Source organism: Trypanosoma cruzi, genomic scaffold, assembly GCF_000209065.1.
Source record: "Trypanosoma cruzi strain CL Brener 1047053516447 genomic scaffold, whole genome shotgun sequence".
NCBI classification, from domain to species: domain Eukaryota; phylum Euglenozoa; class Kinetoplastea; order Trypanosomatida; family Trypanosomatidae; genus Trypanosoma; species Trypanosoma cruzi.
Genome location: NW_001849512.1, coordinates 62,953 through 87,672, shown reverse-complemented (window position 1 = coordinate 87,672; position 24,720 = coordinate 62,953). Strand labels below are relative to the sequence as shown.

The 24,720-nt window shown below is 50.8% G+C and overlaps 13 protein-coding genes and 1 pseudogene across 13 annotated transcripts, besides 36 other annotated features; all 14 read left to right on the top strand.

Annotated features, from left to right (window-relative positions):
* Window positions 1-7,750: a sequence feature (areas merged during assembly that could not be assigned to a particular haplotype. This can correspond to areas where the two haplotypes were merged or to regions with more than two copies in the genome that were merged during assembly.).
* Window positions 32-52: a sequence feature (AT_rich).
* Window positions 72-108: a sequence feature (T-rich).
* Tc00.1047053506337.220 (uncharacterized protein) lies at window positions 184-1,053 on the top strand (the record flags this gene model as incomplete). Its single annotated transcript, XM_809947.1, has 1 exon — window positions 184-1,053. One exon carries the CDS (start codon window positions 184-186, stop codon window positions 1,051-1,053), a length of 870 nt encoding a protein of 289 aa, XP_815040.1.
* Window positions 268-309: a microsatellite.
* Window positions 366-388: a microsatellite.
* Window positions 1,067-1,089: a microsatellite.
* Window positions 1,206-1,235: a microsatellite.
* Window positions 1,273-1,295: a sequence feature (AT_rich).
* On the top strand, window positions 1,390-3,114 carry Tc00.1047053506337.210 (signal recognition particle receptor like protein, putative; the record flags this gene model as incomplete). The annotated part of the gene is made up of 1 exon (XM_809946.1): window positions 1,390-3,114. The coding sequence occupies one exon, from the start codon at window positions 1,390-1,392 to the stop codon at window positions 3,112-3,114; it is 1,725 nt and encodes a 574-aa protein (XP_815039.1).
* Window positions 1,744-1,836: a microsatellite.
* Window positions 3,181-3,242: a sequence feature (A-rich).
* Window positions 3,316-3,346: a microsatellite.
* Window positions 3,563-3,618: a microsatellite.
* On the top strand, window positions 4,497-6,176 carry Tc00.1047053506337.200 (hypothetical protein, conserved; the record flags this gene model as incomplete). Its single annotated transcript, XM_809945.1, has 1 exon — window positions 4,497-6,176. One exon carries the CDS (start codon window positions 4,497-4,499, stop codon window positions 6,174-6,176), a length of 1,680 nt encoding a protein of 559 aa, XP_815038.1.
* Window positions 6,393-6,417: a sequence feature (AT_rich).
* Window positions 6,574-9,273, top strand: Tc00.1047053506337.190 (hypothetical protein, conserved; the record flags this gene model as incomplete). The annotated part of the gene is made up of 1 exon (XM_809944.1): window positions 6,574-9,273. The coding sequence occupies one exon, from the start codon at window positions 6,574-6,576 to the stop codon at window positions 9,271-9,273; it is 2,700 nt and encodes an 899-aa protein (XP_815037.1).
* Window positions 7,751-8,020: a sequence feature (areas merged during assembly that could not be assigned to a particular haplotype. This can correspond to areas where the two haplotypes were merged or to regions with more than two copies in the genome that were merged during assembly.).
* Window positions 8,021-11,013: a sequence feature (areas merged during assembly that could not be assigned to a particular haplotype. This can correspond to areas where the two haplotypes were merged or to regions with more than two copies in the genome that were merged during assembly.).
* Window positions 9,533-10,717, top strand: Tc00.1047053506337.180 (hypothetical protein, conserved; the record flags this gene model as incomplete). The annotated part of the gene is made up of 1 exon (XM_809943.1): window positions 9,533-10,717. The coding sequence occupies one exon, from the start codon at window positions 9,533-9,535 to the stop codon at window positions 10,715-10,717; it is 1,185 nt and encodes a 394-aa protein (XP_815036.1).
* Window positions 10,721-10,754: a microsatellite.
* Window positions 11,014-11,480: a sequence feature (areas merged during assembly that could not be assigned to a particular haplotype. This can correspond to areas where the two haplotypes were merged or to regions with more than two copies in the genome that were merged during assembly.).
* On the top strand, window positions 11,019-11,267 carry Tc00.1047053506337.171 (annotated as a pseudogene).
* Window positions 11,481-12,254: a sequence feature (areas merged during assembly that could not be assigned to a particular haplotype. This can correspond to areas where the two haplotypes were merged or to regions with more than two copies in the genome that were merged during assembly.).
* Window positions 11,930-12,697, top strand: Tc00.1047053506337.160 (hypothetical protein, conserved; the record flags this gene model as incomplete). The annotated part of the gene is made up of 1 exon (XM_809942.1): window positions 11,930-12,697. The coding sequence occupies one exon, from the start codon at window positions 11,930-11,932 to the stop codon at window positions 12,695-12,697; it is 768 nt and encodes a 255-aa protein (XP_815035.1).
* Window positions 12,255-12,311: a sequence feature (areas merged during assembly that could not be assigned to a particular haplotype. This can correspond to areas where the two haplotypes were merged or to regions with more than two copies in the genome that were merged during assembly.).
* Window positions 12,312-13,144: a sequence feature (areas merged during assembly that could not be assigned to a particular haplotype. This can correspond to areas where the two haplotypes were merged or to regions with more than two copies in the genome that were merged during assembly.).
* Window positions 12,808-12,832: a microsatellite.
* Window positions 13,145-13,281: a sequence feature (areas merged during assembly that could not be assigned to a particular haplotype. This can correspond to areas where the two haplotypes were merged or to regions with more than two copies in the genome that were merged during assembly.).
* Window positions 13,149-13,192: a microsatellite.
* Window positions 13,282-14,037: a sequence feature (areas merged during assembly that could not be assigned to a particular haplotype. This can correspond to areas where the two haplotypes were merged or to regions with more than two copies in the genome that were merged during assembly.).
* Tc00.1047053506337.150 (hypothetical protein, conserved) lies at window positions 13,288-13,737 on the top strand (the record flags this gene model as incomplete). The annotated part of the gene is made up of 1 exon (XM_809941.1): window positions 13,288-13,737. The coding sequence occupies one exon, from the start codon at window positions 13,288-13,290 to the stop codon at window positions 13,735-13,737; it is 450 nt and encodes a 149-aa protein (XP_815034.1).
* Window positions 14,019-14,042: a sequence feature (AT_rich).
* Window positions 14,038-14,426: a sequence feature (areas merged during assembly that could not be assigned to a particular haplotype. This can correspond to areas where the two haplotypes were merged or to regions with more than two copies in the genome that were merged during assembly.).
* Window positions 14,240-16,552, top strand: Tc00.1047053506337.140 (hypothetical protein, conserved; the record flags this gene model as incomplete). Its single annotated transcript, XM_809940.1, has 1 exon — window positions 14,240-16,552. The coding sequence occupies one exon, from the start codon at window positions 14,240-14,242 to the stop codon at window positions 16,550-16,552; it is 2,313 nt and encodes a 770-aa protein (XP_815033.1).
* Window positions 14,427-15,958: a sequence feature (areas merged during assembly that could not be assigned to a particular haplotype. This can correspond to areas where the two haplotypes were merged or to regions with more than two copies in the genome that were merged during assembly.).
* Window positions 15,959-16,247: a sequence feature (areas merged during assembly that could not be assigned to a particular haplotype. This can correspond to areas where the two haplotypes were merged or to regions with more than two copies in the genome that were merged during assembly.).
* Window positions 16,248-19,097: a sequence feature (areas merged during assembly that could not be assigned to a particular haplotype. This can correspond to areas where the two haplotypes were merged or to regions with more than two copies in the genome that were merged during assembly.).
* On the top strand, window positions 16,663-17,700 carry Tc00.1047053506337.130 (hypothetical protein, conserved; the record flags this gene model as incomplete). Its single annotated transcript, XM_809939.1, has 1 exon — window positions 16,663-17,700. The coding sequence occupies one exon, from the start codon at window positions 16,663-16,665 to the stop codon at window positions 17,698-17,700; it is 1,038 nt and encodes a 345-aa protein (XP_815032.1).
* Window positions 16,666-16,714: a sequence feature (A-rich).
* Window positions 17,923-17,962: a microsatellite.
* Tc00.1047053506337.120 (hypothetical protein, conserved) lies at window positions 18,076-18,615 on the top strand (the record flags this gene model as incomplete). The annotated part of the gene is made up of 1 exon (XM_809938.1): window positions 18,076-18,615. The coding sequence occupies one exon, from the start codon at window positions 18,076-18,078 to the stop codon at window positions 18,613-18,615; it is 540 nt and encodes a 179-aa protein (XP_815031.1).
* Window positions 18,719-18,746: a microsatellite.
* Window positions 19,098-19,189: a sequence feature (areas merged during assembly that could not be assigned to a particular haplotype. This can correspond to areas where the two haplotypes were merged or to regions with more than two copies in the genome that were merged during assembly.).
* Window positions 19,190-20,655: a sequence feature (areas merged during assembly that could not be assigned to a particular haplotype. This can correspond to areas where the two haplotypes were merged or to regions with more than two copies in the genome that were merged during assembly.).
* On the top strand, window positions 20,364-21,053 carry Tc00.1047053506337.100 (uncharacterized protein; the record flags this gene model as incomplete). Its single annotated transcript, XM_809937.1, has 1 exon — window positions 20,364-21,053. One exon carries the CDS (start codon window positions 20,364-20,366, stop codon window positions 21,051-21,053), a length of 690 nt encoding a protein of 229 aa, XP_815030.1.
* Window positions 20,656-24,223: a sequence feature (areas not merged during assembly with more than two copies in the genome that could not be assigned to a particular haplotype).
* On the top strand, window positions 22,134-22,826 carry Tc00.1047053506337.90 (uncharacterized protein; the record flags this gene model as incomplete). Its single annotated transcript, XM_809936.1, has 1 exon — window positions 22,134-22,826. The coding sequence occupies one exon, from the start codon at window positions 22,134-22,136 to the stop codon at window positions 22,824-22,826; it is 693 nt and encodes a 230-aa protein (XP_815029.1).
* On the top strand, window positions 23,914-24,603 carry Tc00.1047053506337.80 (uncharacterized protein; the record flags this gene model as incomplete). Its single annotated transcript, XM_809935.1, has 1 exon — window positions 23,914-24,603. The coding sequence occupies one exon, from the start codon at window positions 23,914-23,916 to the stop codon at window positions 24,601-24,603; it is 690 nt and encodes a 229-aa protein (XP_815028.1).
* Window positions 24,224-24,720: part of a sequence feature (heterozygous, non-Esmeraldo-like haplotype) that runs on past the window's edge.

Here is a 24,720-nt window from a genome sequence, read left to right as displayed (position 1 = left end):
ACAAACACACACATCCCTACCAAAGAAGAAGAAAAAAAAAAAAATAATAAATGGAGGGAGGATTAGAGGTGAAAACAAGCGAAAAAAAGCAAAACAAAACAAAACAAAGAAGAATGCCTTTCTTTTTTCTCTCTCTTACTTTCTCTCTGTGTGTGTGTGTGTGTGTTGTGCCTCACTTGTGTGATGAAAGGGCGAAAGAGAAAAAAGAGAAGATATGTGGCTTCTGACTCAAAAAGGGGGAAAGTAACGGAACACACACACTCACCCTTCTTTTCTTTTCTTTTCTTTTCTTTTCTTTTTTTTTTTTTTGTGTGTGTCTTTGCGGTAATTCACATCTTTCAATTGATGTTGGGTTTCTTTATCCTTCTCTCTCTCTCTCTCTCTCTCTTTTTTTTTTTTTTTCTTTTTTCCCTCCCTCCTTATCAAATTCTACCGTCCCTCTTGTTATCATCGTCATCGTCATTGACGTTCCGTATGAACCACAACCACAACAAAAAGGGAGGCGGTTGCTGCTTCTATAAAATGATGCGGTGGGTTCCGCTAGAGTTGGACCGCTCGTCGGAGATTGGCTTCCAGGTTGATACTGTTATCGACACCTATAATTCTCTTCAGCGACAATTAATAAGGCGGGAGACTTCTGATTCTTTGCAAATCAAAAAGGCACTTGAGGTACTTCGACATTCTTTTGCGAATCGGCTTGAAGAAATGACAATTTTCTATCAAGAAAATGACCTTGATCCACGTAGCGGTGAAGTGGAGGCAGCACGTCTCAAATTGAAACGCTTTTTACATTCTGTAGAATCTTCCTATGCAGAAAGAGACTTGAAAACAGAAGCGTTTATGTTACCATTATCACCCGAACATAAAATGACGAAGCCCACTGATAAAAATCATGGTAAGGAGATCATAGAAGCAAGAAAAGGGGAGGAAGAAGCGGGTTCTGACATGGTAACGCTCCGTGTTGTCCTTACAGAGGAGGAGTATCAAGAGATTCTTGCTCGGCGTGAGGCTGTTCGCCAATTAAAGTTGAATGCCATGCTATACAAGCAATGATTTGCAGTTGTTGTTTTTTTTTTTTTTTTTTTTTTTGGCTTCCAAATGGATGATACCTTGACTAACTGCGTTTTCTGTAAGTGAAAGGGTTCTGCTGTGAAGATTTTCTTTCGTGTGCATGTTTCTGGTTTCTGCTTTCCCAAATTCTTGCCTTCTTTTTTTTTTTTTTTTTGTATTTTTTTCTAAAATACAAATAAACATACAATCCAAACAACGACCTTTTTATTTATTTATTTATTTTTCTTGTTGTTTTCTCTGCTTACATGTATCTATGTTTGTGTAATGTGTCCTAAAGTATTGTTGCTTTTTCTGCGTCTGTGTGGTGTCACTTGAGCCATGATCGACACCTTGTCGATTATCAGCAATGGGGGTATTGTCTTGTGGGAGCAGAGTTCGGACAGCTCTGGAAGACGTTTGATGGTGAACCGTGTTATTCAGGAGGTTCTTCTTGAGGATCGTGCAGGTGTGCCGGAGCTGGTGATCGGTGACTACAAGGTCTGTTGGGCTCTGGAAAATGACGCTCAATTTTTTGTAATGTGTGTCTACCCAAAGTTTCTCCCTTATCTCCATATGGGCGCCTTCTTGCGTGGTATTGTGAGGACCTTTGCGAAGAAGTATGGCCGGATTCAGGACAGTTTATTTGACGAATATGACTTTTCGGCGGAGTTTGCAGAGGCCCTGTCAACCTTAGACGCCGGTGGCGGCGGCGGCGGGCCCGGTGTGGCTGCTGCGGAGGAAGTTGCCGACAGCGGCAGCGGCGGCAGTGAAGAAGGCGAGGCAGCGCAAGAAGCCGAAGGGGAGGAGGGTGACGAGGAAAAGGTGGTGCAGCGAGGTGGCGACAGAATTGTTACTAAGAGCGGGCAAATCATTGGACGTAAGGGAAATAAAATGACAGTTGGCGGCAAGCCAGCAGCTTCAACAAAGGTCACAAAAAAAGGTAAACCATTGAAGAAGGCGACCCGCTGGGATGAACCCTCATTTGACCCTGCCGTCAACGACCAGCGGCAGCAGAGGGCTCCCACGCAGGAAGAGTTGGAGGCGCAGGCGGAGGCCCAACGTGCCTCGTTTATTAAACGGTTGCCAAACGGGAATGTCGCACCTGTGCGAGAAAAGGAGTGGGAAAACCAGCCACGTGGGCGCTTAGCTAACTGGTTACGCTTGTATGTCGGGCGACGGGAGTTGGACAGCCAGGATTTTCAACGAGTTATTCCCTGCTTGCGTGAAAAGCTGATTGCCAAAAATGTCGCTGTTGAGGTGGCGGAGCATGTTTGTAAGTCCGTAGAAACTTCATTGGAGGGAATGAAACTCGGCACATTTGATTCTCTTCACCAGTGCATTGAGAAGGCCATGACTTCGGCACTTCACCGTATCTTGCAGCCCAAGCATGAGGTTAATATTTTACGTGCCGTGGCGTCGGCTCAGTCCCGGAAAAAACCGTATTCTATAGTTCTTTGTGGTGTGAACGGTGTGGGCAAGTCCACAACACTTGCGAAAATTGCCTATTGGCTCCAGCAGAACGATCACAGTATTATGATCGCCGCAGGTGATACGTTCCGGCACGGGGCTGTAGAGCAGTTGGAGGTACACGGCCGCTGCTTGGGCGTGCCGGTGTTTCAAATGGGTTACGGGACCGACCCCTCAGCGGTTGCAGCAGCAGCCATTGCACAGGCCACCCGTCAGCAGTACGATGTGGTTATGATTGATACAGCAGGTAGGATGCAGGATCACGAATCACGCATGCGAGCACTCGCGAAACTTATTCACGACAATCAACCTGACCTGGTTCTCTTTGTGGGCGAGGCCTTGGTGGGAAATAGCGGAGTGGACCAACTTCGTAGGTTTAACCAGTGCCTAGTTGATTTCTCTCCTGTCGGGACAGTTCCACGCGGTATTGATGGAATTGTTCTCACAAAGTTTGATACCATTGACGATAAAGTTGGTGCGGCGCTCTCGATGGTTTATGAACTTGGCCAGCCAATTGTATTTGTTGGTTCTGGCCAGACCTATCAGGACCTAAAAGTCATGCAACCGGATGTTGTTGTCAGCGCATTAATGGAGTAGCAACGCAAAAGAAAAATTGCCTCTGGGCCAGCCCGTTTATCACAAAGGTGCGAAGGAAATATATAATTTTATATTTATTTATGTATGTGCGTCTGTTTTTCCTCGCACTTTTTTTTGTTTTTGTTTTTTGGATGGGTAATAGGGGAGTGGAGCGGATTCATTTTCATTTCCTTTTTGAAATCTTGTTCTTTGTGTTGTTGCTTTTCTTTCTTTTTTTTTTTTTTTTTTTTTTCACTTTAGTGTCATGTATGTACCTGCAAGCTGTGCATGTAATGTGTAACTCGGTGCATTTCCTTTTTTTTTTTTCTTCCCTCTTTCTCACCCTATACATATATGTATGTATATTTACTTCCCATGTTCACATTCTGGTGTGCACTGCAGGCAATTTGACGGGTTTAGGAAGTGGAAGAAAAAAAAGCTCCACCCAAAATCACCTCAAGAAAAAGGGAACAGAAACAAAACAAAAAACAAAAACAACAACAACAAAAAAAAAAAAAAAAAAAAGGCAACTGAAGAAGTGAAGCGTTGTATTTGATAGGCATGCTCCCGTCGTCGTTGTGCTCCTTGACTCGGCAAATGGGATGTGCCACAGGGTCTTCGACGGATTCATTGCGTTACTATTACGAGGACGGCAGAGGGAATAAAGTGTGGGTGCAAAATCTCACGTTAGACTATGATGCACGGCGATTGGAGTGTAAATCTCGTAGAAATGGCGGCTTAAAGGATATTTATAAAGATCCCTGCGGTACATTTAATCCCCCACTGCACAAGCGGCCTTTGTTGCGTCACAAAACGTCACCCGCTAGAAAAGTGGCTTCGTTGTGTGGCCGAGTTGTGTTTGCCTCCGCGAACACTCAACGTGTGAAGAGGAAAAGTTTTCTCCGACGAGCTGAAACCTCTGCCATACGGTGCACATGTTCCTGCCCCATCCATTCTGGGTTGGCCAGAGAGCCTGCCGACCCCTATTTCAAGTGGAACGAGGGCCTGAATTGGACGTTCCTCCCGGAAACATCATTTAAAAGGGTGATTCGTACTGTTGACGATGCAGAGTTTCTCCTGGAGAAGCTACGAAGCGAGGAACATATCCTCCGAAAGGCTTATGTGCGGTAGGGAAAGGAATTGGGACGTTTTTGTCGCCATTTTTTTTTTTTCTCTTGCCATTTGAATATCCTCTTTGCTTTTATGTGTGTCTTTTTACGGTTCCAGACGAGCCTTTTTTTTTTCTTTTATTTGTTGGCCAACTGTTAACGCGTTAGTTAACGTGTCGAGTTTACTGCCTGCGTGCGTGTGCATTTTACCCCTTTGTTTTTCTTTGTTTTCATTGTGTGCTTGTGATCCCGCAAATTATCTCGGTTATTAGGTAACAGTTTCCCGTGTGAGGAATGTGGAGGCGGGTTTTCCTTCGCCGCCGTCAGGGAGGAAGAATGACGGTGATGATGGCGCCGACGGCGGTGTTGTTGGGGGGCGGCATGCGTCTCCCGCAGGACGACGGCATAAGCGAAGGGCTGCTCGGTTTCACCGAGTACGGCGGGTCCATATCGGCCTTCATGAAGCCTGCAGGCGAGCGGCAGGCGGCACATGATGACAAGAGTGAGGGGACTTCTCTCCCCTGCGGCAAGGAGGGCCCATTCATCCAAAACATCAAGGCACAACACATGGCGGACATTGCTCTCGGAGGAAAGTTGCCCTCCCCGCGTGAGTTTCAGGTGGGGCCGATAATGCGGAATGAAGAGCCACAGCCGTCATTGCAGAGTCCCACGACGAAATCCTCGTCATCTCTCCCGCGAAGAATTTCCACGCCACCAAGGAACATGAAAGACAAGAAGGCTTCTGCTGCGCCAACGGGGCAGGCCGGGACACCGGTGGGAGCAACAGCGGCGGAGGGAGGTGCAAGTGCCAAGGAAGAGCTGCGCGCGAGGGAGGCGGAGGATTATTATCGATCTGTTCCACGTAACGCTCTCTCAAAAGAAGAGATGTGGAAGCGGATCACTGCCGCGAGTGCAGATAAGGCGGAGCGTTTCTCTTCCGCGCTTCAGGCCTCGGAGGTGGACTATTTGAAAATGGAGGAGGATCTGAAGGAGAACGATCTCTTTCACTATCGCATGGGGGAACTTGCCTACCCGGATGCCGACATCCGGCGAAATTACTACGCCATGTGGCAACTGGCCACTTCACTCAACAAGGCTCGTTGGACGATGTTAGATGTAATTTCACAGCGTGGTGTCAAAACCACCGGGGCAGGCATGAAGCTTTTGTTTTGGAAGGAGTCTGTGAACCAAATTGTGGAGAAACGACAAATGGCGGCAGGCCAGTTTACAGATTCTCACCCAGTGCTGCGACCGTTCGCAGCCGTTGTAGAGCAGAACCCGCACTTGACCAAGGCATTTATACGAGGTTTCACAGACGCAAGGCTTCGTGTGCTTCAGCAGCCGGGGAACATGAAACAACTATTTGACCATTTTGATCGATACTACGGTTACTTTTTTAACTCTCTGTTGGAAGTGACACATGTGAAAGATTCAACTGCAGAGCACATGTTGCAGCATATTGGTCGAGCCATAGGGCTTACACAACACTGTGTGATGCTTTGGAAAAAATACGCCAATATTGGCTTTACGATGTTGCCTGCAGATCTCTGCGCGGATAACCACGTGAATATTGCGCTACTAAAAAACATTTCTTTGGCGTCGAGAGACCGGGCAGTGCGCAAACTTTTATACGATGTGATGTGTATTACCAAAATGGAAATGTTACATGCAAAACAGTTGGCTCCTTCATGTTCACCAACCGCGTGGCCCGTGGTGATGGAGTGCGTGTACGCGAATTACTACTTGGGGTTTCTGCAACGCCGTGACTTTAACGTGAGTGCAATGTTTGCGGACCACAACATTGAAAACGCCGGGTTCGCGTGGTACCGTGTCAAGAAGCGCTGGGAGTGGGAGAGGCATCGGAGCATCGAGCGTCTCGTTGCGGAGGAAGCACCGCTGCCCTTCATTGGCATCTCTCTGGGCCACCGTGGCTCAAGTTACAAGATGGCCTCTGGCATTGGGCGAAACCGCTAGAAACGGCGAAGAGGAGAAGACCTTTTCACTCTTTCCTCTTTGGTACATTTATTTTTTCTTTTCCCTGTTTTATTGTTGTCTCGATGATGTGTTTCTCAGCGGGTTTGAGGGAATGGTCACGCTTCTATCCCTAAAAAAGAATAAATGAATCTTCTTCTATCCAGGAGCGAATTTTATTTACTTTTTCTCTTTTCTTCTCCCGTCTCGATGCACTTCTATTATTATTATTATTTTTTTTTTTGGTGGTGCTACTGCGTGCGAGGAAGAGAAGGACAGAGCAAACAGAAAAGGAGGATAGGCGACAAAAACCGAGGAGCAGGAGTGCGATCAGTGGCGTGGGGGCAAGGGGGAGTAAACTGTGTGTTTGTGTGTGTGTGTCGTGGTTACGATTACGTCGATGGCCAGTTACTCTAGCGGGAAAGAGCAGGCGTTCAAACGTCTCCTTCGTGCCACGGGCGTGAATCCAGGAAATGCGTTTTTCCCCTCCCGTTGTTGCAACCGTGCATGTGGAGGAGAGTTGAATGTTGCCGATGCGTGGTGCAACTACTCGGTGAGTTCTCGTGAAACTCTGGCGACATGTGAGGTGGAGACGGCGCACCACTTTGGGCCACACTCTCCTGCACTTCTCTGTGTGAGGGTTCGTCCTGCGACGCCAGGGCGTGCGTTCCCTACTTCTTGTGTCATCAGCCTTTCGACAAGCTCGCAGCGGATGGATGAGCTCGCCATTCAGGATGTCGTCTTGAAGGAATGGCGGATGGACCCTGTTAGGCATCTGGACGCCGAGCTGATGGAAACGACAATTGCCGTGAAGACCATCTACCACATCGCCTCTCTTCTAGGCAAGGAACCCATCTTTGGAACGCGTGTATTTCTGACATTCCGTTTTCTCGGATGCTGCGACACGTCGAATACACACCGCATTGCTGCTGTGGAGCTGTTCTACACGTCGCTGCGACCACTTGGAGCGATGACGGCGTCACCGCATGCCCTACACGACGAGAACACTTTCGCCCCCGTGGAGGTGGAGCTAACACTCAGTCCTACGCCTCTCCAAATGGGGTCCGAGTTCTCTGACGAGAGAGCCTCGACCAGGTTTTCATCCTACTCACCCTTAAACGTGAGGCATCCCGTGAAGAGGATATTTGTGGTTGACACAAACAAGTCGGCCGTCGTCGAGGATGTTGTGCCGCCGCCACCGACACCGCCATCAGTCCGAGCCCAACGCGGTGCATTTATTACCGCCGGCGGTGTTGCCAATGACCAAGCAGAGGATGGAGGTGGCTCTCATGCGAGCAGCGAGGATTCTCTTTTGACAGCCTACCGCCTGCAGAGCACGTCCAGCTCGCCGCGACGTCGATCTGTTACGCAGCCCTGTCGCACCATTTTTGTAGACATTGATAAAGAAGAAGAAGAGAGTGAGGCGTCGGATGAATTTATCGAGGTGCCAACATCTCCTTGCACGACACTTTCCACATCTTTTCATCGGAGTGGTGGACTTTTTAAATCGTCGCAGAGGCCGGTCACTGATGCAACTGTTACTCCTCCTTCACCTGTGTTGTCCGTGTCACTCAGTCGTTTGTACCGTGATGAAGACAACGCGCCTAAAAGGGAAGCTCCTACAATACCACATTCCACAAATTTTGAAGAAGGTCTCTCTTTCCAGCTTCTACGCGAGTGCCAGCATCGCGATGTAAACATGAGGAATCCGGATTGCGTACCGGTTGCAGTTAAAGAGTTAGTCGCACCACATTGCCGCGCCGCTTTTGTCGTACCGGACCGACGAGACTTTGTCCCCGTGAGTCTTCTGCAGCAGCAAAAACAACAGGCGGGCCAGCGAAATTCTTACACGCGGGTTGTTCCCATGCCTTGGGGAGAGCGAGACACATCGCCTGCCCTTGCGTGTTATGGCATTAAAGGAAATATGGCTGCGGTGGCAAAAAACAGGAAGTGCATCCGGAATTTGCAGACTGTCCCTGTCTATGAAGAAGAGCACGATCTGCTGAAGACTGTTACTGATCTTCTTGGGCTGGAGCGTGAAACTCTGTGCCGGGGATCATCGTCACGCTGTAACTCCACTACAACTGGTCGACTCTTACCGACGCAATCTAACGCCTGTTCACGGCAGCTAAGTCCTTCACCGCGATGCGGCAAAGGGTCAATGGAGGAGGCGACGCAAAAAATCGACTCTCTAAAGGTCATGGAGCCGACCCCTGCAGAGAAGGAAAACGCAGCTGTACCAGTCGTGGAAAAATCTCCGATAACTCGAGGGATGTTGCAAACCTCTTCAAGATTTTCAATTAATCCTGCCGCCTCGGTAGCTAATGCCTTGCACGTGGCGCGGCGGAAAGCATTAGCAGCAGAGAAGCCGAAGGTCTTTCAATCACTCCCAAAGGAGGGCTGCACTCAGCCACTTGATTCGTCAGCAGAGGAAAAGGCGAAACTTGGGAAGCCTGGGGAAGCGTCTTGTACCATGCGGCAGCCATTGGCAGATCGCACTTCGGATCTTAATCTCTGTCGAAAGGAAGAGAAGGCTGCAGCGAGAGGAGATACACCACGAGAGCCACAACCTCTACTGGATTCCAAACTTGTTTCCCACGACACAAGTATTCCATCGTCGGAAGAGTCAGATGAGCCTTCTCTTCTTGTTCAGGTGGAGCATCCAGCCTTACCCCGCCCAGTAATGTGCTGGGGGGGTAGTATAGGCATTGACCCTTGTGAGGGCACAACAGAATTGGCCGTCACGAGTCCATACATTGGCACATTTCTTGTTTGGAAACACCATTTCTCCCGAAATGGAACGGCGAAGCGAATACTTACCTTGTTACGTGAGGGGGATGCCGTGGTGGTTACTCTTAAGAAATTGGATCAACGGAAAAAAATATCACAGACGACCTTGCGAGAGAAAGTTGATGTCATCACCGGCCTTCAAGCATATCATAGCAATGCCATTCACAAGGATCACGTTCACGTGGCAGAGTGTTGTTTGGTGGTGACCCGCGGCGGGCAGCAGGTGGCGGCTGTTGAGATGCAGTCTATAAGCGAGTTGCGTCTGGCTGTCCAGATTCTGGTTTCCGCTTCTAAACAAGGTTCTACTTGATTTCTTGGCGCCTCTACAGGATGAAAGGGTTTTCACGATGGAAATCACACTCTTAGATGGTAGAGTTGTAGATTAGATTTAAAACAGTTATATATTTTTTAAAATCCTTTTTAGTGGTTGCCTCTCTGCTGCATTCAGCGTTGCTTACGGCTCCACTCCTCAAATGATGTATACATAAATACATGTGTTTCTTTGTTTACGTGGAAGACTCTTTTTTCCACCACTGTAGTCTGAGAAAAGGGTGGAGTGATGTCTACACATGATGCCTGACTGGCTTTCCATCTTTCCTTTTTTTTACTTTTTCCCTTTTGAACTTCCTAATTGCTTGAACTCCGCCTCGTTGCCGAGGTGGTACCGCACGCCTACAGGCAAGATGAATGACCAGAGCCCCACGGTGGCTCCCTTCAAGTATGTTCTCATCCCATCGGATGACGCCGAAATGCCCGTCGAGATGACATTTTCCGGCGGTAGCGACGAGGAACTTCGCGCATCCATTCAGCAGTATTTCCGCCGGCAACTCCTCTCTCGGGAACAACGGACTGAAATGGCGAAACACCTCACGGAAAAGGCGAAGGAGGGTGAGAAGCAGGAGGAGGGCGGAGCAGCGGCTTCAAGTGTTCAGCAAAGCGCCATGATCGAGGATTACCTTGAGCAGACATCCTTTGAGATTGTCCCGCTTCTCATGCCAGGGAGGGACAATAAATTCATTGGCACGTCCCTCTACATTGATGACAGCGGCCGCTTTAAGGACCTTGCCCTGAACTCCCGTGCGAGCAAAATTGCCCAGCGAGACATTCGTGGGGATGCCTTCCTTTTGTGCAACCACGACGATCCCGCGCTTGACGAGTGGAGCCGCGTGGACTGTACTCTCACTCACTATGAAACCCTTCTAAAGAATCCCCCCATGACAAATTATGACACTTCTAATCGGACTCAGATGGCGTCCGCGGCGATGTTGCGAGAGAGTGACACGAAACGTATCAGCGAGGAGGATGCTATTAAAGCCAAAAAGGCGAAGGAAGATGGCAACGCCTTTTTTTCCGCAGGCGATTTCAAGGCAGCAGCTCTGGCTTACTCAGAATCCATAGACCTCACGGAGGGCCGCAGGGATCTTTTGCCGAACGGTGCGGAAGTCACTGCCTTGCGTTTGTCCGCGCTTCTTAACCGCAGTATTTGCCTTCACCGCATTGGAAAAAACGATGACGCCGCAAAGGACGCACGAGCCGTCATTCATCTAGACGGGGCAAATATTAAGGCCCACCATCGACTGGCCGTTGCTTTATGCGGAAGTCGAGATTACGACGCAGCCACGGAGGCACTGAATGCATTTGAGCGCCTTGGCGGGCCAGCCAGCGACGCTGCTGCCGTTCGTCACGCCATAGGTGAGGGGGTAAAGGCACTCCAAAAGGAACAAAAGCAGAAATATTCAAAACTATTCGTCTAAGTGCAAAAACAACAACAACAACAAAAAAACAAACAAACGATGTACCACTTTCAAGGCACGGCATACCATAATTATTTCTAACTGAAATCGAGAGAAACAGGAAGAAAGGCCAATAAAGAATACGTAAATCATAGGTACATGTAATTTTCAACTTTAAAAATCACTACTTCATCAAAAGCCAACTGCTTCTCTTTTTATTTTTTATTTTTTCCTCTCAGTCAAGACAAAAACTACAAAAAAAAAAGGAAAGGAACCAATGGCGTTTAGGAAATCTTCTAGGAACCCAATAAAAAGCAAATGGTAAGCAAATCTTCGTGAAGACACTGACGGGCAAGACGATAGCGCTCGAAGTGGTTTCCAGCGACACCATTGAGAACGTGAAGGCGAAGATCCAGGACAAGGAGGGCATTCCGCCGGACCAGCAGCGCCTGATCTTCGCTGGCAAGCAGCTGGAGGACGGCCGCACGCTTGCAGACTACAACATCCAGAAGGAGTCCACGCTGCACCTTGTGCTGCGCCTGCGCGGTGGATGTTAGTCTCCTGTTGTTAATTGGAACTTTCAGTTTCCGTGGCATTTCTAATTGGAGTGCGAGTTTTTTTTTCATTTGAGTTAATAATGGCTCCCATTTTTGTTGGTGGTGTTGAAGGCTGGTGCTGTGGAGTTGTAAAGCTATTTTTTTCTCTTTGTGGGTTGTGGACTCATTAATATAGAGTGTCAAGGAGAGTTTTGTCTGCTTTATTTCCTCTGTTGTGTTGTATTTTACTTATTTTGCGGTCAATGAGCAGCCTTAACTGGTGTGTGTTATATATGCGTGCGCTGTATTTATGCTTTCTTCTTTTTTTTTTTGTTTGTGTGTGCTTTTGCTTTTTTTCCACTGTAACTCTTATGCGTTCGACTGGTGAACTGGTGCGGATGACGTTTTTGGTTTTCCTGCTTGTTTTTTCGTGACGATGGTGTGAGATTCTTGTGTGCCTTTTTTTTTTCTTTTCCATTTTGCATTTTTGTCGCTTCTTTGACCGGCCGCCGTCCAGTAGGTGCGGTGGTCGCCAAGGCGTCGCAGGGTTTGCGTCTCGGGGAGAGCGGTGTGTACACTTTTTTTTTATCGGCCACCTTGAGAGCGTCTGGGAGGTGTGTGTGTGTGCTGGAGGGGAGGGGAGGGGAGCAGAAGACCCGGGAAGCAGAGACACGAGGAGGGGGAGTGGGGAATAAAAATGGCGGTGGGCGGTGGGGCCGCACATGCGCATAACGAGGAGGCGGCGTCGCGCCAGGGCGATCGCCCACCGTTTGAGCGGATCCCAATGCCATCCATGGCGACGGAAGAGTTTGGGGAAAACCTGCCCGCGTTTGATAATGGGAAGCTCATGCCGTCGCCCCGTGGAATCTTTGATCGCTTCTCTCGGGTGCTTCAACTTCAGTACGGACAAGATCCCGACATTCCAATTTTGGGAAGTTCTCTTGAAAGAAAGTATGACAGTTGGTTTGACTACATCACGAGCCCGATTTCACCAATGCGACCGCGAACTTACGTGGACGCATACACCCGGCCAAACCCATGCCCGGAGGAGTATTGGGCGGCGTCATGGCGCTGGCCACGGACAAAATATGTGAACGCCAAAGTGTCTCCTCCTGTAGACGGTAAATATAACGATTATTATCACTATCTGGCCTATAAAAATTGGTTTGAACGAGAACGTGATGTATATGTGGCCCACGCCAACCTGGTCAACGAAATGACAATGCGCTGTATGGTGAAAGAGGGGCAGTACAATGCTGCAAAAAACTGTCGCCACCTTTACAATAAGGGGTTTGCCATGTCTCGAATGGAGGAGCTTAACCAGACACTATTATACATGGCGATTACGGGAAATGCGGCCATTCGGGAGACCCCTTACCCGGAGAACTTTGTTGAGGAGAAGCGAAAAATTTATGATGACTGGTTGTTCCGCACACGCATGAAGAAGCCGGGTGATGTAGTGTAAGGATAGCTGTAGTAGTGGTAGTTAGCGTTTTTTTTCCTTTGGGGTCTCTGGATGGGGGCGTGGGGAATAGAGGGGGAATGCATGTGCGTGTGTGTGCGTGGGCTTGGGGTTATATATATATATATATATATATATTTTTTTTTTTCTTAGAGGATAGGCGAGAAGCGGATCTCTTGCCATGTGTTGGTTTTTCTCTCTGTATGAAGTGAAGGACCTGTCTGTGCCGAGCATATCGACCATGTTCAGCGGAACTATTTTATCGCTGGAGAAAGTTGTGGCGCTTCTGTGGTTGGCATGTGCTGGTGTTGAAAGAGTAGAGGCGTGGGTCGAAGCGAAGAAGAAAAAACAAAAAAAGAAGGAAAACAAAAACAGTGACACGAGGCCCTGCTCTTTTTTTTTTTTTTTTTTCCTTCTCTCTGTCTGTATGTACTTTGTGTGCATGAATGCCCATTCTTTTTTTCCCTCCCTCTCTCTCTCTCTCTCTCTCTCTCTCTCCCACGGACCGAGGTTTATTTCCCCCTTAACATCCCTGTTGTTTGTTCTCTACGCAAAATCGGTGGTAGCAACAATAAAGGTGTCGTGGAGGCAGGATGGATGCACTGGAGGTGGTGAGGCGGGAAGATGGAGACGAGGAGGATGATAACGAAGTGACGCTGCAGGAGTGCATGCGCATTCACAAACTTGCTCGTTCTGTGGATGAACTTGTTGCGTGGAGTTTCATTATGGGAGAGAAGGAGATGATTCTGCAGGAGCTGGAGAACGTTGTGACGCAGACCGAGCAGGAACTGGAGAAGGCGGAGAAGGCATTGAAGTACCAGCATCGGCGTTGCGCCCTTATTCCGGATGATATATACATGAGCAGCGAAAGACGAGATCAACGGCCTCATGCGGCAAGAGGCGAAGATCGTGAGCTCAGCGCGCTGTGGGCGGAGCATGGAAGCTCATTAACGCAGCAGTACGAGCGGCACTTAGCGAGGTACAAACGGCTGTGGCACGAGTTATTGGAGGAACCGAAGGTGACGGCGGAAAATATCGAGTGACGATGTAAAGTGAAGGAGTATTTGTGTGCTCGCTCACATTTTCCCTCTTTGCGTATCGAAAATCGCCGGTGCAATTTGAAGTCTTGCGATGAAGGCGCCTATTCGTTGGGTCTTTTCATCTCTGTTGGGCATTATTGCACTCCATCGGTATACCCTCCTTCTTTCTTTTTCTCTCTCGCTCTCAGTGAAAGAAAGAGACGTGTGGTCTTTTCTGTTGTTGTTGTTTTTGTTGTTTCCGCCATTGTAAGTGATTTTTACGGCAAGGCAGCTCTGTGCGCTTCTTTTTATTTTTTTTTTTTTAAATTGGGACCGCGACAGCATCGCTGCGTCCTCGCCTGTACTCCCCTTCACTCCCACCTGGGTCTCACTTTCTCTTTTTTTTTTTGTTATGCGGGGTAGCGGGAGAAAGTCGGTGGAAGGCTCACATTTGGTTTTTGTGTGCGTTTTTTTTTTTTTTTTTTTGTGGTGGTTGCCGGGACGACGCCTATTCTTCCACCACCGTATGAGCGTCGACCCTCTTCTCCCAGCCAGCGAAGAGAGGCAGGAGCTGGAGCGTCTGCTCAAGGAGAACAGGAAGCTTCGTGAGGCCAACGCCTTGCTGCGTGTTTCGGCGGATACGAAGAGAGCCAGCGCTAATAACGGCAGTGCAAAGAATGCCTCCGCGACGGCCGAAGAGGTGAAGGATAATACCGGTCCTTCAGACGAGTCGGTAGACGTTAATGCGTCGTCCAAAGCGGCGAACGTGAAAAGATTGAAGGAGGACTTGCAGCACTGTAGGAAGGAATTGGAGCAGGCCCTGCACGAACAAAAGGAAGCTAAGGAAGAGTATAAGCAGCTAAAGTCCATATTTGAGTCGTTTGTGGTGGAGTCATGTGAGCGGGAAGAAGCCTGCAAGCTGCTCTTTGCCAGGGTCTATGAGGAGGTTGAGGAGCAGAAAAAACTTTGCGAGGGGTTGCAACGGCAGTTGCAGGAGCGTCGACCGGCTGTCGTCGCACCGCAGGTAGCCACGCCTGCTGCTGCGGTTGTTGGCATGGATCCTTCTTCGCTCTATGATCTTGTTGACAACCTTCGCTCCTCACTTAGCGAGTTGGAGCATCGCTTGGGGTACAGCGGGGATGCTGGCAGTCGTCACACCGCACCGGCTGCCGGTGTTGCTGCATCACGCGTAGCAAGAGAGAAAGCAAGGTCAACTGTGGTGGTTGGCACGACGCTAAGGGGAGACACACACCGCCAGACGCAGGAGGTGCTTGGCCATCATCATTCGCAGGAGGCCGAAAGTGCGGTGCGACTGGTGGTGCCGGCGAAAGGCGCAGGGGCACTGCGTGCCACTGCAATGCCAGGATCACAAAGCACAACGACGGAGCGTAAGAAGCGTGGACGAAAGAAGCTGAGCGAAATAGAGACGGTGAAACGGCACGCAGGTGAGTTTGTATCGGAAGCCAGTGCCGCGTCACTCTTTAAGGGTTTTACGCCCGTCATGGCGAAGCAAAAGGGTCTGGTGGTGAATTTTGGCCAGGAACCCATAGCTGACTATTTGGGTCTTTTAGAGAAAACAGACTTGGGTAACGTTGATGTACTTCGGCGTGAACTGATGAATTTCTGTGGCACAGATGTGAATACTCTCGCATCGTACGCAGTCGAGCATTTCCTTAGCAAGTCTTTGCTAAAGGCTCCATTAGTAACCCTTTGGAAAAACACGGAGCGGGTGATGCACATTGGTAAGGATGTATTTTCTGCCTTTATGAAACAGGCAGTGCGGAAGTTGGTGCGTCTTCTTGGTCCTGAATGTGCCGCGGAAATCGATCATACTCCACAACTGCGTTGCTTGGCACTTGTTGTGCGTATGGCATGTGCTATAAGTCTGCGGGACACGGCTCAGGGTGGGGATGCATTCTTTGTGACCTTTTACGAGTGCACCGTGAGTGCACTACGCAGCTGGCGTCTTGGAAGCTCGGCGGGCGAGCAGCGTCACGTGCTTGGTCCGTGGATGGTTGTTGTGCAGCACCTGTGCGGGTTTGTGGAGGAAATTCACGAGATCGTACGTTACTATGCGAACTCAGAGCGTGTGCTTGAAGAACTGACAATCCCCAACTCCCTCACGCGTTATGCCGTGCAGGCGATTATGGCATCTTGCTACTTTACCTCCTCGCCGCAGTCTCCCGTGGCACCTTTGGGCTCCGATGCACATGCAGACATGGACATGTGGATCAATTTTTGCGATGCCATGGACTGGAGTCACAACGAGTTGCCGTTGAAAATGATAGAGTCCGCCGCGGCAAAAATTCTTGCCCACTCCAAAGATGTGCTTAAACGCGGAGAGGCTCTTCTGTCCCTTAGACTGCTGGTGCTTCAGAAGGGTCTTGGGCTTCTCCAGACTCTCACGGAGGAGCTTCGGTTCTCTGGTGATGAGGTCGACGTTGACGCTGCATTTGCAGAGTTGTTTAGCCTCGCTGTGATTGACCTGCAGCTGGAGGATCCACGTGACGAGCAGTGGGGCCGCGCCATGGCATTCTTCGCCGAATACCTGAGTGCAAACTCAGTGGAACAGTCAAAATCTAACGAGGAGCTTCTTGCCGCGTGTAAAGGCACGCATTTGTTGGTTCTACGAGCCATGTTGCAGCTGTGCCATGGCGCGGGCAGCGCCATATCGGAGGAGAGCGTCGAGCAACTCGCGAAGGCTCTTCAATGGGCGAAGGCCCTTCATGTTGGTCTGGAGCGCTCCACGCGCGAAAAGAAAACCTCTGTGTTGGTTCATCCTTTTCAGAGCACACTGCTGGGGCAGCAACTGCGCTACCTTTGCTCTCAGGAGCTGTAGCCATGGAAAACCAGTACCCCAAAGCATGCAAACACGCACATACACACGAAAAGGCAGCGACAAAAAAGAAACGTGCACGTTTGCCCGTATTAGTGTTGTTTGATGTTTAAATGTTTTTTTTTTTTTTGGTTCTGTTCTCTTGTGCCTTTTTTTTTTTTTTTTGTGCTTGCTTCTGCTGCTGTGGGCGTGTGATATTCACGGCGTTTTCTCTCTTTTTTTCCATATATATATATATTCTCCTGTTCTTTGCGTCCTGCAAAAAGTGGAGCGAGCCCTTCGGGAACACAGCCAAGATGGTTCTGCTGACGGTAAAGGGCACGATGTTCCCTGATGAATTTACTTTTGAATGCACGGCCTCAACGTCCATTTCCCCGGAGTTGGCGCGCCAGTTGTGCCACATCCAGAACGCCCGTCATCAGGTGAAGCTGCAGCTGCTCTCTGCCCGTGAACTGCTGGAGGAGGCAAGGCGGAAGCGGGGGTTGGACGCCTTCGGTTCAACCGACGACGCCCTTACTTCCTACGGAGGCCTCATTGAGGAGGTATCCACACGCCTGAAGGACAAAAATAAACCAGTCACGTTGGAGGAGTTCGACCATGACGCGGAGAAACTGCGTGAAATGACAGAGAAACTTTTTCCGGAGGAGTGTTCTCTTTCCGAGGGAGGCCGAGACGCGGCTGTCGAGCGACTTTACGCGCTACACGACAACCCCGACATTGACGAAGACTACCGGCTTGTTGTTTACCACTGCCGTGCCATTCTTGACAAGCGGTGGAAGCAGCAGGAGCTTCAGCGGGAGGACGAGGCCGGGTTGTGGTTTTGCGGCAAACTGATGGAAGGCACCATCTCGAAGTATAGCGGGCGAAACGAGAAGAGTCGCCTCACGGTGAAGGTCCATCCAAAGGACGGGGCGGCGCCTAGTATAGAGCCGCGGATGAGTTATGATGACCAGCGTGCCCTCTTTGAGAGGATGCGTCAGCGACGCGAGGAGTACAAGACTCTTGAAGAGTCTGAGTTGCGGGAAAAAGTGTTGGCTCAGTCACGGGGCAGGGTTGTCTTGGATGTCGCGTCTGTCTCAGGGGGAGTGCGAGTGGACATGTCGCGGCTGCGGCCCATTTGCCCTCGGAAGGAAGAAAACGACGTCACGTAATATTGAGCCGGCTGTCAGTTCACCGCTTAGATGCAAAAAAGACTGCGTGGAATGATGGTGTGTGTGAATTGGGCGTGATGGGCACCGGGTGTCGGCGTCGTCGTCACTGCCCCGTTTCTCCAGAGGTGAAGTGAGGAATCCAATAGAGCCGCCATAAGACTGTAATATTTGCGTGGGCCAGTCATTTTTCCCTCTTTCTCTCTCTATATATATTTTCCTGTGGTGTGTGTGTGTGTGTGTGTGTGTGTGTGTGTGTGTGTGTTTTAAACGAAATAAAAGTTGTCAGCACATCAAACACCACCAAAAAGTAAAAACAACAACACATTAGGAGGGTACACACGAGGTGAGATTGGCCTTCACGCAGCCACTTTCGTCATGAATTCTCTCAAGAGCGCCATGAAAGAGTTGCAGGCGACGGCTGCTCAGCTTGCGGAGTCACGTGGGCTGCAACCCGACGAGCTACCATGTCACAAGGACGCCCTGCTGATTCTCGCAGCGGCGGCACTAAAAAATATTGAGAAGGACGAGAACATATTCTTGTCATCATCCGAAATTGTAGCCGCTGCAAAGAGCGCGAGACATATGCTGCGCCCATACCTTCCTTGCCTGCTGCGAGAGGAGGGGAAGGGGGAGATGCGGGCTGACAAAAAGAGGGGGCGAGTAAATGCTCACGACAACAATAGTGACGACGACGAGAATGAGGATCTTGGGCAGTACTCGCACACAAAAGTATTTGACGGCAATGCGAAGAAACGTGCCAAGTTTGCCCGTCTAATGGGTGGCGGGAAGGGAGAAGGATCGCATCACAATACTTTTGCGGCCGACGCCAGTACAATTAAACGCATCAACGGTGAGCTCGAGGATCAGTTTAACACGGCTCTTTCCCGGCTCGGTAAAAAGGGACTTGGCGCGTAACTTTCATAGTAAACATCCGCAGCAACAGCAGGAACGATAATGGCGATGGCGAGAGAAGGGAGTCTTGTCGATCACTTCAGCGGTTAGGGCAGTGCACGTGAAAAACAAAAACAACAACAACAACAACAACAGGTCATTGACTGTGAAAAACCACTTTTCCACCGCTTCCTCGTTATCCCTTCCCTCCTTCTTTTGTACCACCTTTAATCACCGGGTTAAAATGGGTAACAACAATAATTCAGGAGAATAAAGAACCTGTTCAATACATGTTTTTTTATAATGTTTCTGACTAAGGTCCTTGCACAAATATTTTACCCTTTTCTTTTCTTTCATTTGTTTTCCCATCTTAAATACCGCGTAACGATAGGCTCACTCACTGCCTCCGGCGACCCTACGACGAATGATGATGATGTCGACTGTGCGGCGCCGTGTGGCGTGCTTCCTGCTGGTCCTTGCGCTCTTGTGCAGCAGCAACAGCTGGTGCTCATCTGCGTTGGCGAGGGAAGTTTATGTACCGGTGGAGGTGGCATGTGGATTGAACAATGGAAATTTGCGTTGGCGTCTTCCTAGTGGGAGTACTTGGTTTGAATGTGTACACACAGAAGTACTTTTTGGCTCTGATATGGGCAAGAGTGGGGAGAGTGAAATTATTTTTTCTTTCTGCCTGGTGGCTCAATCTCTGTACATGGGTGCAGAATGTTCAAAGAGCTGTGATGCAGCTTCATCAGAGAGTGCTGCATTCACAATGAGCGTTTCGATTGAAGATGAAACTGCGATTTCCACGAAATGGTAGCAAGAAACCAAAACCGTCGACTTTTCTCATGAAGAAGGTGAAATAAATGCCAGCTCAGGCATTTGTTCGTTAAGAGCTATTCTCGGCGATAAGGCTGATGAGAACCGTGGAATGCCTGATAACACCGCAGAAACAAAACCTCCAAAAAAAACGACTCCACAAGAACCGACTCCAAAAAAACCGACTCCAAAAAAGCCGAATCCAGAACAGCCACCACCAACAACGCATGAGACGGGGATCCAGAAAGAAATTGATGTACCAACAAATGCTGCAAAAAAAAATTTAACAAATGCCAGTGATGCTTCAAAGCCGACGGAAAAACCCGCTCAATTGACGAAAAAAACTACGAACGGCACTGCCAAGAAAAAGGAAGATATGAAAATAAAAACAGACTTTGGTGAAAGCATTGTGTGGGTGCACATGCTCCTGCTGCTGCTCGTCACAGTCCTTGTCTGTGCCGCTGTGCGGTGATTAGGATTAGTTATACGCGTCCTTGCGGGGACGGCTCGTAGTGTATGTGTGTTTCTTTTTTTCTTTTGCTTTTGTTAATTGCTGCAACCCATGGGCCAACTTCCCAACTGTCATGACGTTTGTTTACTCTTAATTTTTCCTTTTATGTTTTTTTCAATTTAATCCGTAGATATTTGCGGTTTTTTACCCCTGATGGGTAATTACACACAAAACAAATTCCTATAACCATACACACGATAAAAACAATAAGTAGCACTCTTGTTTTCCCACAAATGGACAAGGTGCGATTTTTGTCTTGTATTATGGTAAATGCTTTTGCTTTTTTGTCGAATGGTATGTGCGGGTCAAAATGCAACCATTCCTGCCACCTCCCTTCTCTCTGTGTGCCGTCTCTATCCGCTGCACTCCCTTCTTCTCTTGACACTCTCTTTTTTATTTTGCTGCCTCATAGATCAGCTGACTGACTCCAGCGACTCTACGACGAATGATGATGATGGCGACTGTGCGGCGCGGTGTGGCGTGCTACATGCTGGTCCTTGCGCTCTTGTGCAGCAGCTGCTGCATGTCCGTCCGCGGGGCTGCTGCTTCGGGCGTGGAAACTACCGCTGCGCTGCAAAAAACATGGACGGATGTGGAGGTGTCGTGTTTGGGGACTGACGGTAGGTTGAGTTGGCGTCCCTCCGGCGAGAATGATTGGCGAAGGTGCGCGAAGAAGCCCGGAGAATACGAGAGCGTCACGGATGACTGTGCACGGCTGTGCGATGACGCTGGAGAATTCTACAAGTGGAATATCACCGGGCAATGCCCTCCTGAGGGTGCTGAGAGGGATTTTGCCTTCACGATGCGATTTGCGACGTACGGGAATATACAAAACTGCACTTCGGCGCCGGCAGAAAACCGTCCTCAGCTGGGCGCTGGCGATGCGCAACCAGGCCAGTCGCAATCGCAGGCCGGGGCCGCGGCTGCACCGAAAACGGCGGGTGATGGCCTGAAACGGAGCGGCGTCAGCGGTTCGCCGGCAAAGGCAGCTGCGACACCACAGAATAAGCCGCCTGACCACACAGACAAGGGCAGGGTTCCTTCAAAGGCGAGCGAAAACGCCGCCGCCACTGCGTGGGTGCGCATGCCCCTGCTGCTGCTCGTCACCGTCCTTGTCTGTGCCGGTGTGCGGTGATTAGGATTAGTCATACGCGTCCTTGCGGGGACGGCTCGTAGTGTATGTGTGTTTCTTTTTTTCTTTTGCTTTTGCTTTGTCACCCCACGCACATCCTCATGGGTGACGCACCCTCCCCCTCCTGTTTGCTTCTGTTACCCACACGCGGTGCCGGCCTCGTGAGTGCGCGTCTCATGGATCAGTCCAATGAGAGACGGGGCCGAGAGCACCATGAACCACAAGTGTGATGTGCGGATGTGAGTGTGACCATATAATCAATCAATTTTTGTTGTTGTTGTTCGGGCAAAGATGATAGATACACGCGGCCAAATAACAAAGGATATTTTTTGAGTTTTTATTTTGTTTGCTTTTTTGTGTTTCGTGTGGGGCCTTCATTCTTTCTGTTTTCTTTGCCTTTTTCTGATGCTTTGGCCCTCTCGCAGCTGGTTGGGCTCCTGTGCCGCAGCCTCCGCCCCGTCTGTGGCCCAGCTGTCGAACTCCTCTTATGGATTTGTGCTGGCATGCCTTTCATTTTTTTAAATTTTTGCTTTGGGTGCGGATAGCAAGACATAGGCACAAATGCACTGTTAGGACGCTGCGGCGGCACCGCTCCCCTCGACGATGCCGGTGCTGCGTGCGGCTGCTGTCTCCCTCCGCGGCCCTGGGGAGGGGGAGATGGGGGCCACGGAGAGACTGCACTGCGGTCTCCCCCCTCCCCTGCGTGTGCGTGGGGCGCGGCGTGGGTGCCCCGTCATGGGTGGCTGGGGGTCTGCTTCGGCGTTGGACTGGTGGTGCGGGTGCTTGCCCGGACGCGTTGTGCTGGCTGCTGGTGTGTGGCCATATGCGGGGCGGCGAGAATGAACTGGAGGAGACGGTGGTGGTGGTGGGTCTCCTCTTGTCCGTGGTGGGTGTCTGCTTGCGTCGTGTGCGCTTCGTGTGAGGACGCGGTCTCCTGCTCTGCGAGCTCGGTGTGCTGGGCTGCCGCCTCCCTTCTCTCTTTGTGCCGTCTCTATCCGCTGAACTCCCTCCTTCTCTTGACTCTCTCTTTTTTATTTTGCTGCCTCATAGATCAGCTGACTGACTCCAGCGACTCTACGACGAATGATGATGATGGCGACTGTGCGGCGCCGTGTGGCGTGCTACCTGCTGGTCCTTGCGCTCTTGTGCAGCAGCAGCTGCATGTCCGTCCGCGGGGCTGCTGCTTCGGGCGTGGAAACTACCGCTGCGCTGCAAAAAACATGGACGGATGTGGAGGTGTCGTGCTTGGGGACTGACGGTAGGTTGAGTTGGCGTCCCTCCGGCGAGAAGGATTGGCGAAGGTGTGCGAAGAAGCCTGGAGAATACGAGAGCGTCACGGATGACTGCGCACGGCTGTGCGATGACGCTGGAGAATTCTACACGTCGAATATCACCGGGCGTTGCCCTCCTGAGGGTGCTGGGAAGGATTTTGCCCTCACGATGCGATTTGCGACGTACGGGAATATACAAAACTGCACTTCGGCGCCGGCAGAAAATCGTCCTCAGTTGGGCGCTGGCGATGCGCAACCAGGCCAGTCGCAACCACAGGCCGGAGCCGCGGCTGCACCGAAAACAGCGGGTGATGATGACCTGAGACGGAGCGGCGTTAGCGGTCCGCCGGGAAAGGCAGCCGCGACACCACAGAATAAGCCGCCTGACCACACAGACAAGGTCAGGGTTCCTTCAAGGCCGAGCGAAAACGCCGCCGCCACTGCGTGGGTGCGCATGCCCCTGCTGCTGCTCCTCACCGTCCTTGTCTGTGCCGCTGTGCGGTGATTAGGATTAGTCATACACGTCCTTGCGGGGACGGCTCGTAGTGTATGTGTGTTTCTTTTTTTTTCTTTTGCTTTTGCTTTGTCACCCCACGCACATCCTCATGGGTGACGCACCCTCCCCCTCCTGTTTGCTTCTGTTACCCACACGCGGTGCCGGCCTCGTGAGTGCGCGTCTCATGGATCAGTCCAATGAGAGACGGGGCCGAGGGCACCATGAACCACAAGTGTGATGTGCGGATGTGAGTGTGACCATATAATCAATCAATCTTTTGTTGTTGTTGTTCGGGCAAATATGATAGAAACACGCGGCCAAATAACAAAGGATATTTTTTGAGTTTTTATTTTGTTTGATTTTTGTGTTTCGTGTGGGGCCTTCATTCTTTCTGTTTTCTTTGCCCTCTTTCTGATGCTTTGGCCCTCTCGCAGCTGGTTGGGCTCCTGTGCCGCAGCCACCGCCCCGTCTGTGGCCCAGCTGTCGAACTCCTCTTGTGGATTTGTGCTGGCATGCCTTTCATTTTTTTATTTTTGCTTTGGGTGCGGATAGCAAGACATAGGCACAGATGCACTGTTAGGACGCTGCGGCGGCACCGCTTCCCTCGACGATGCCGGTGCTGCGTGCGGCTGCTGCCTCCCTCCGCGGCCCTGGGGAGGGGGGGATGGGGGCCACGGAGAGACTGCACTGCGGTCTCCCCCCTCCCATGCGTGTGCGTGGGGCGCGGCGTGGGTGCCCCGTCATGGGTGGCTGGGGGTCTGCTTCGGCGTTGGACTGGTGGTGCGTGTGCTTGCCCGGACGCGTTGTGCTGGCTGCTGGTGTGTGGCCATATGCGGGGCGGCGAGAATGAACTGGAGGAGGCTGAGGCGGTGATGGTTGTGGGTCTCCTCTTGTCCGTGGTGGGTGTCTGCTTGCGTCGTGTGCGCTTCGTGTGTGGACGCGGTCTCCTGCTCTGCGAGCTCGGTGTGCTGGGCTGCCGCCTCCCTTCTCTCCGTGTGCCGTCTCTATCCGCTGCACTCCCTTCTTCTCTTGACACTCTCTTTTTTATTTTGCTGCCTCATAGATCAGCTGACTGACTCCAGCGACTCTACGACGAATGATGATGATGGCGACTGTGCGGCGCGGTGTGGCGTGCTACATGCTGGTCCTTGCGCTCTTGTGCAGCAGCTGCTGCATGTCCGTCCGCGGGGCTGCTGCTTCGGGCGTGGAAACTACCGCTGCGCTGCAAAAAACATGGACGGATGTGGAGGTGTCGTGTTTGGGGACTGACGGTAGGTTGAGTTGGCGTCCCTCCGGCGAGAATGATTGGCGAAGGTGCGCGAAGAAGCCCGGAGAATACGAGAGCGTCACGGATGACTGTGCACGGCTGTGCGATGACGCTGGAGAATTCTACAAGTGGAATATCACCGGGCAATGCCCTCCTGAGGGTGCTGGGAGGGATTTTGCCTTCACGATGCGATTTGCGACGTACGGGAATATACAAAACTGCACTTCGGCGCCGGCAGAAAACCGTCCTCAGCTGGGCGCTGGCGATGCGCAACCAGGCCAGTCGCAATCGCAGGCCGGGGCCGCGGCTGCACCGAAAACGGCGGGTGATGGCCTGAAACGGAGCGGCGTCAGCGGTCCGCCGGCAAAGGCAGCTGCGACACCACAGAATAAGCCGCCTGACCACACAGACAAGGGCAGGGTTCCTTCAAAGGCGAGCGAAAACGCCGCCGCCACTGCGTGGGTGCGCATGCCCCTGCTGCTGCTCGTCACCGTCCTTGTCTGTGCCGGTGTGCGGTGATTAGGATTAGTCATACGCGTCCTTGCGGGGACGGCTCGTAGTGTATGTGTGTTTCTTTTTTTCTTTTGCTTTTGCTTTGTCACCCCACGCACATCCTCATGGGTGACGCACCCTCCC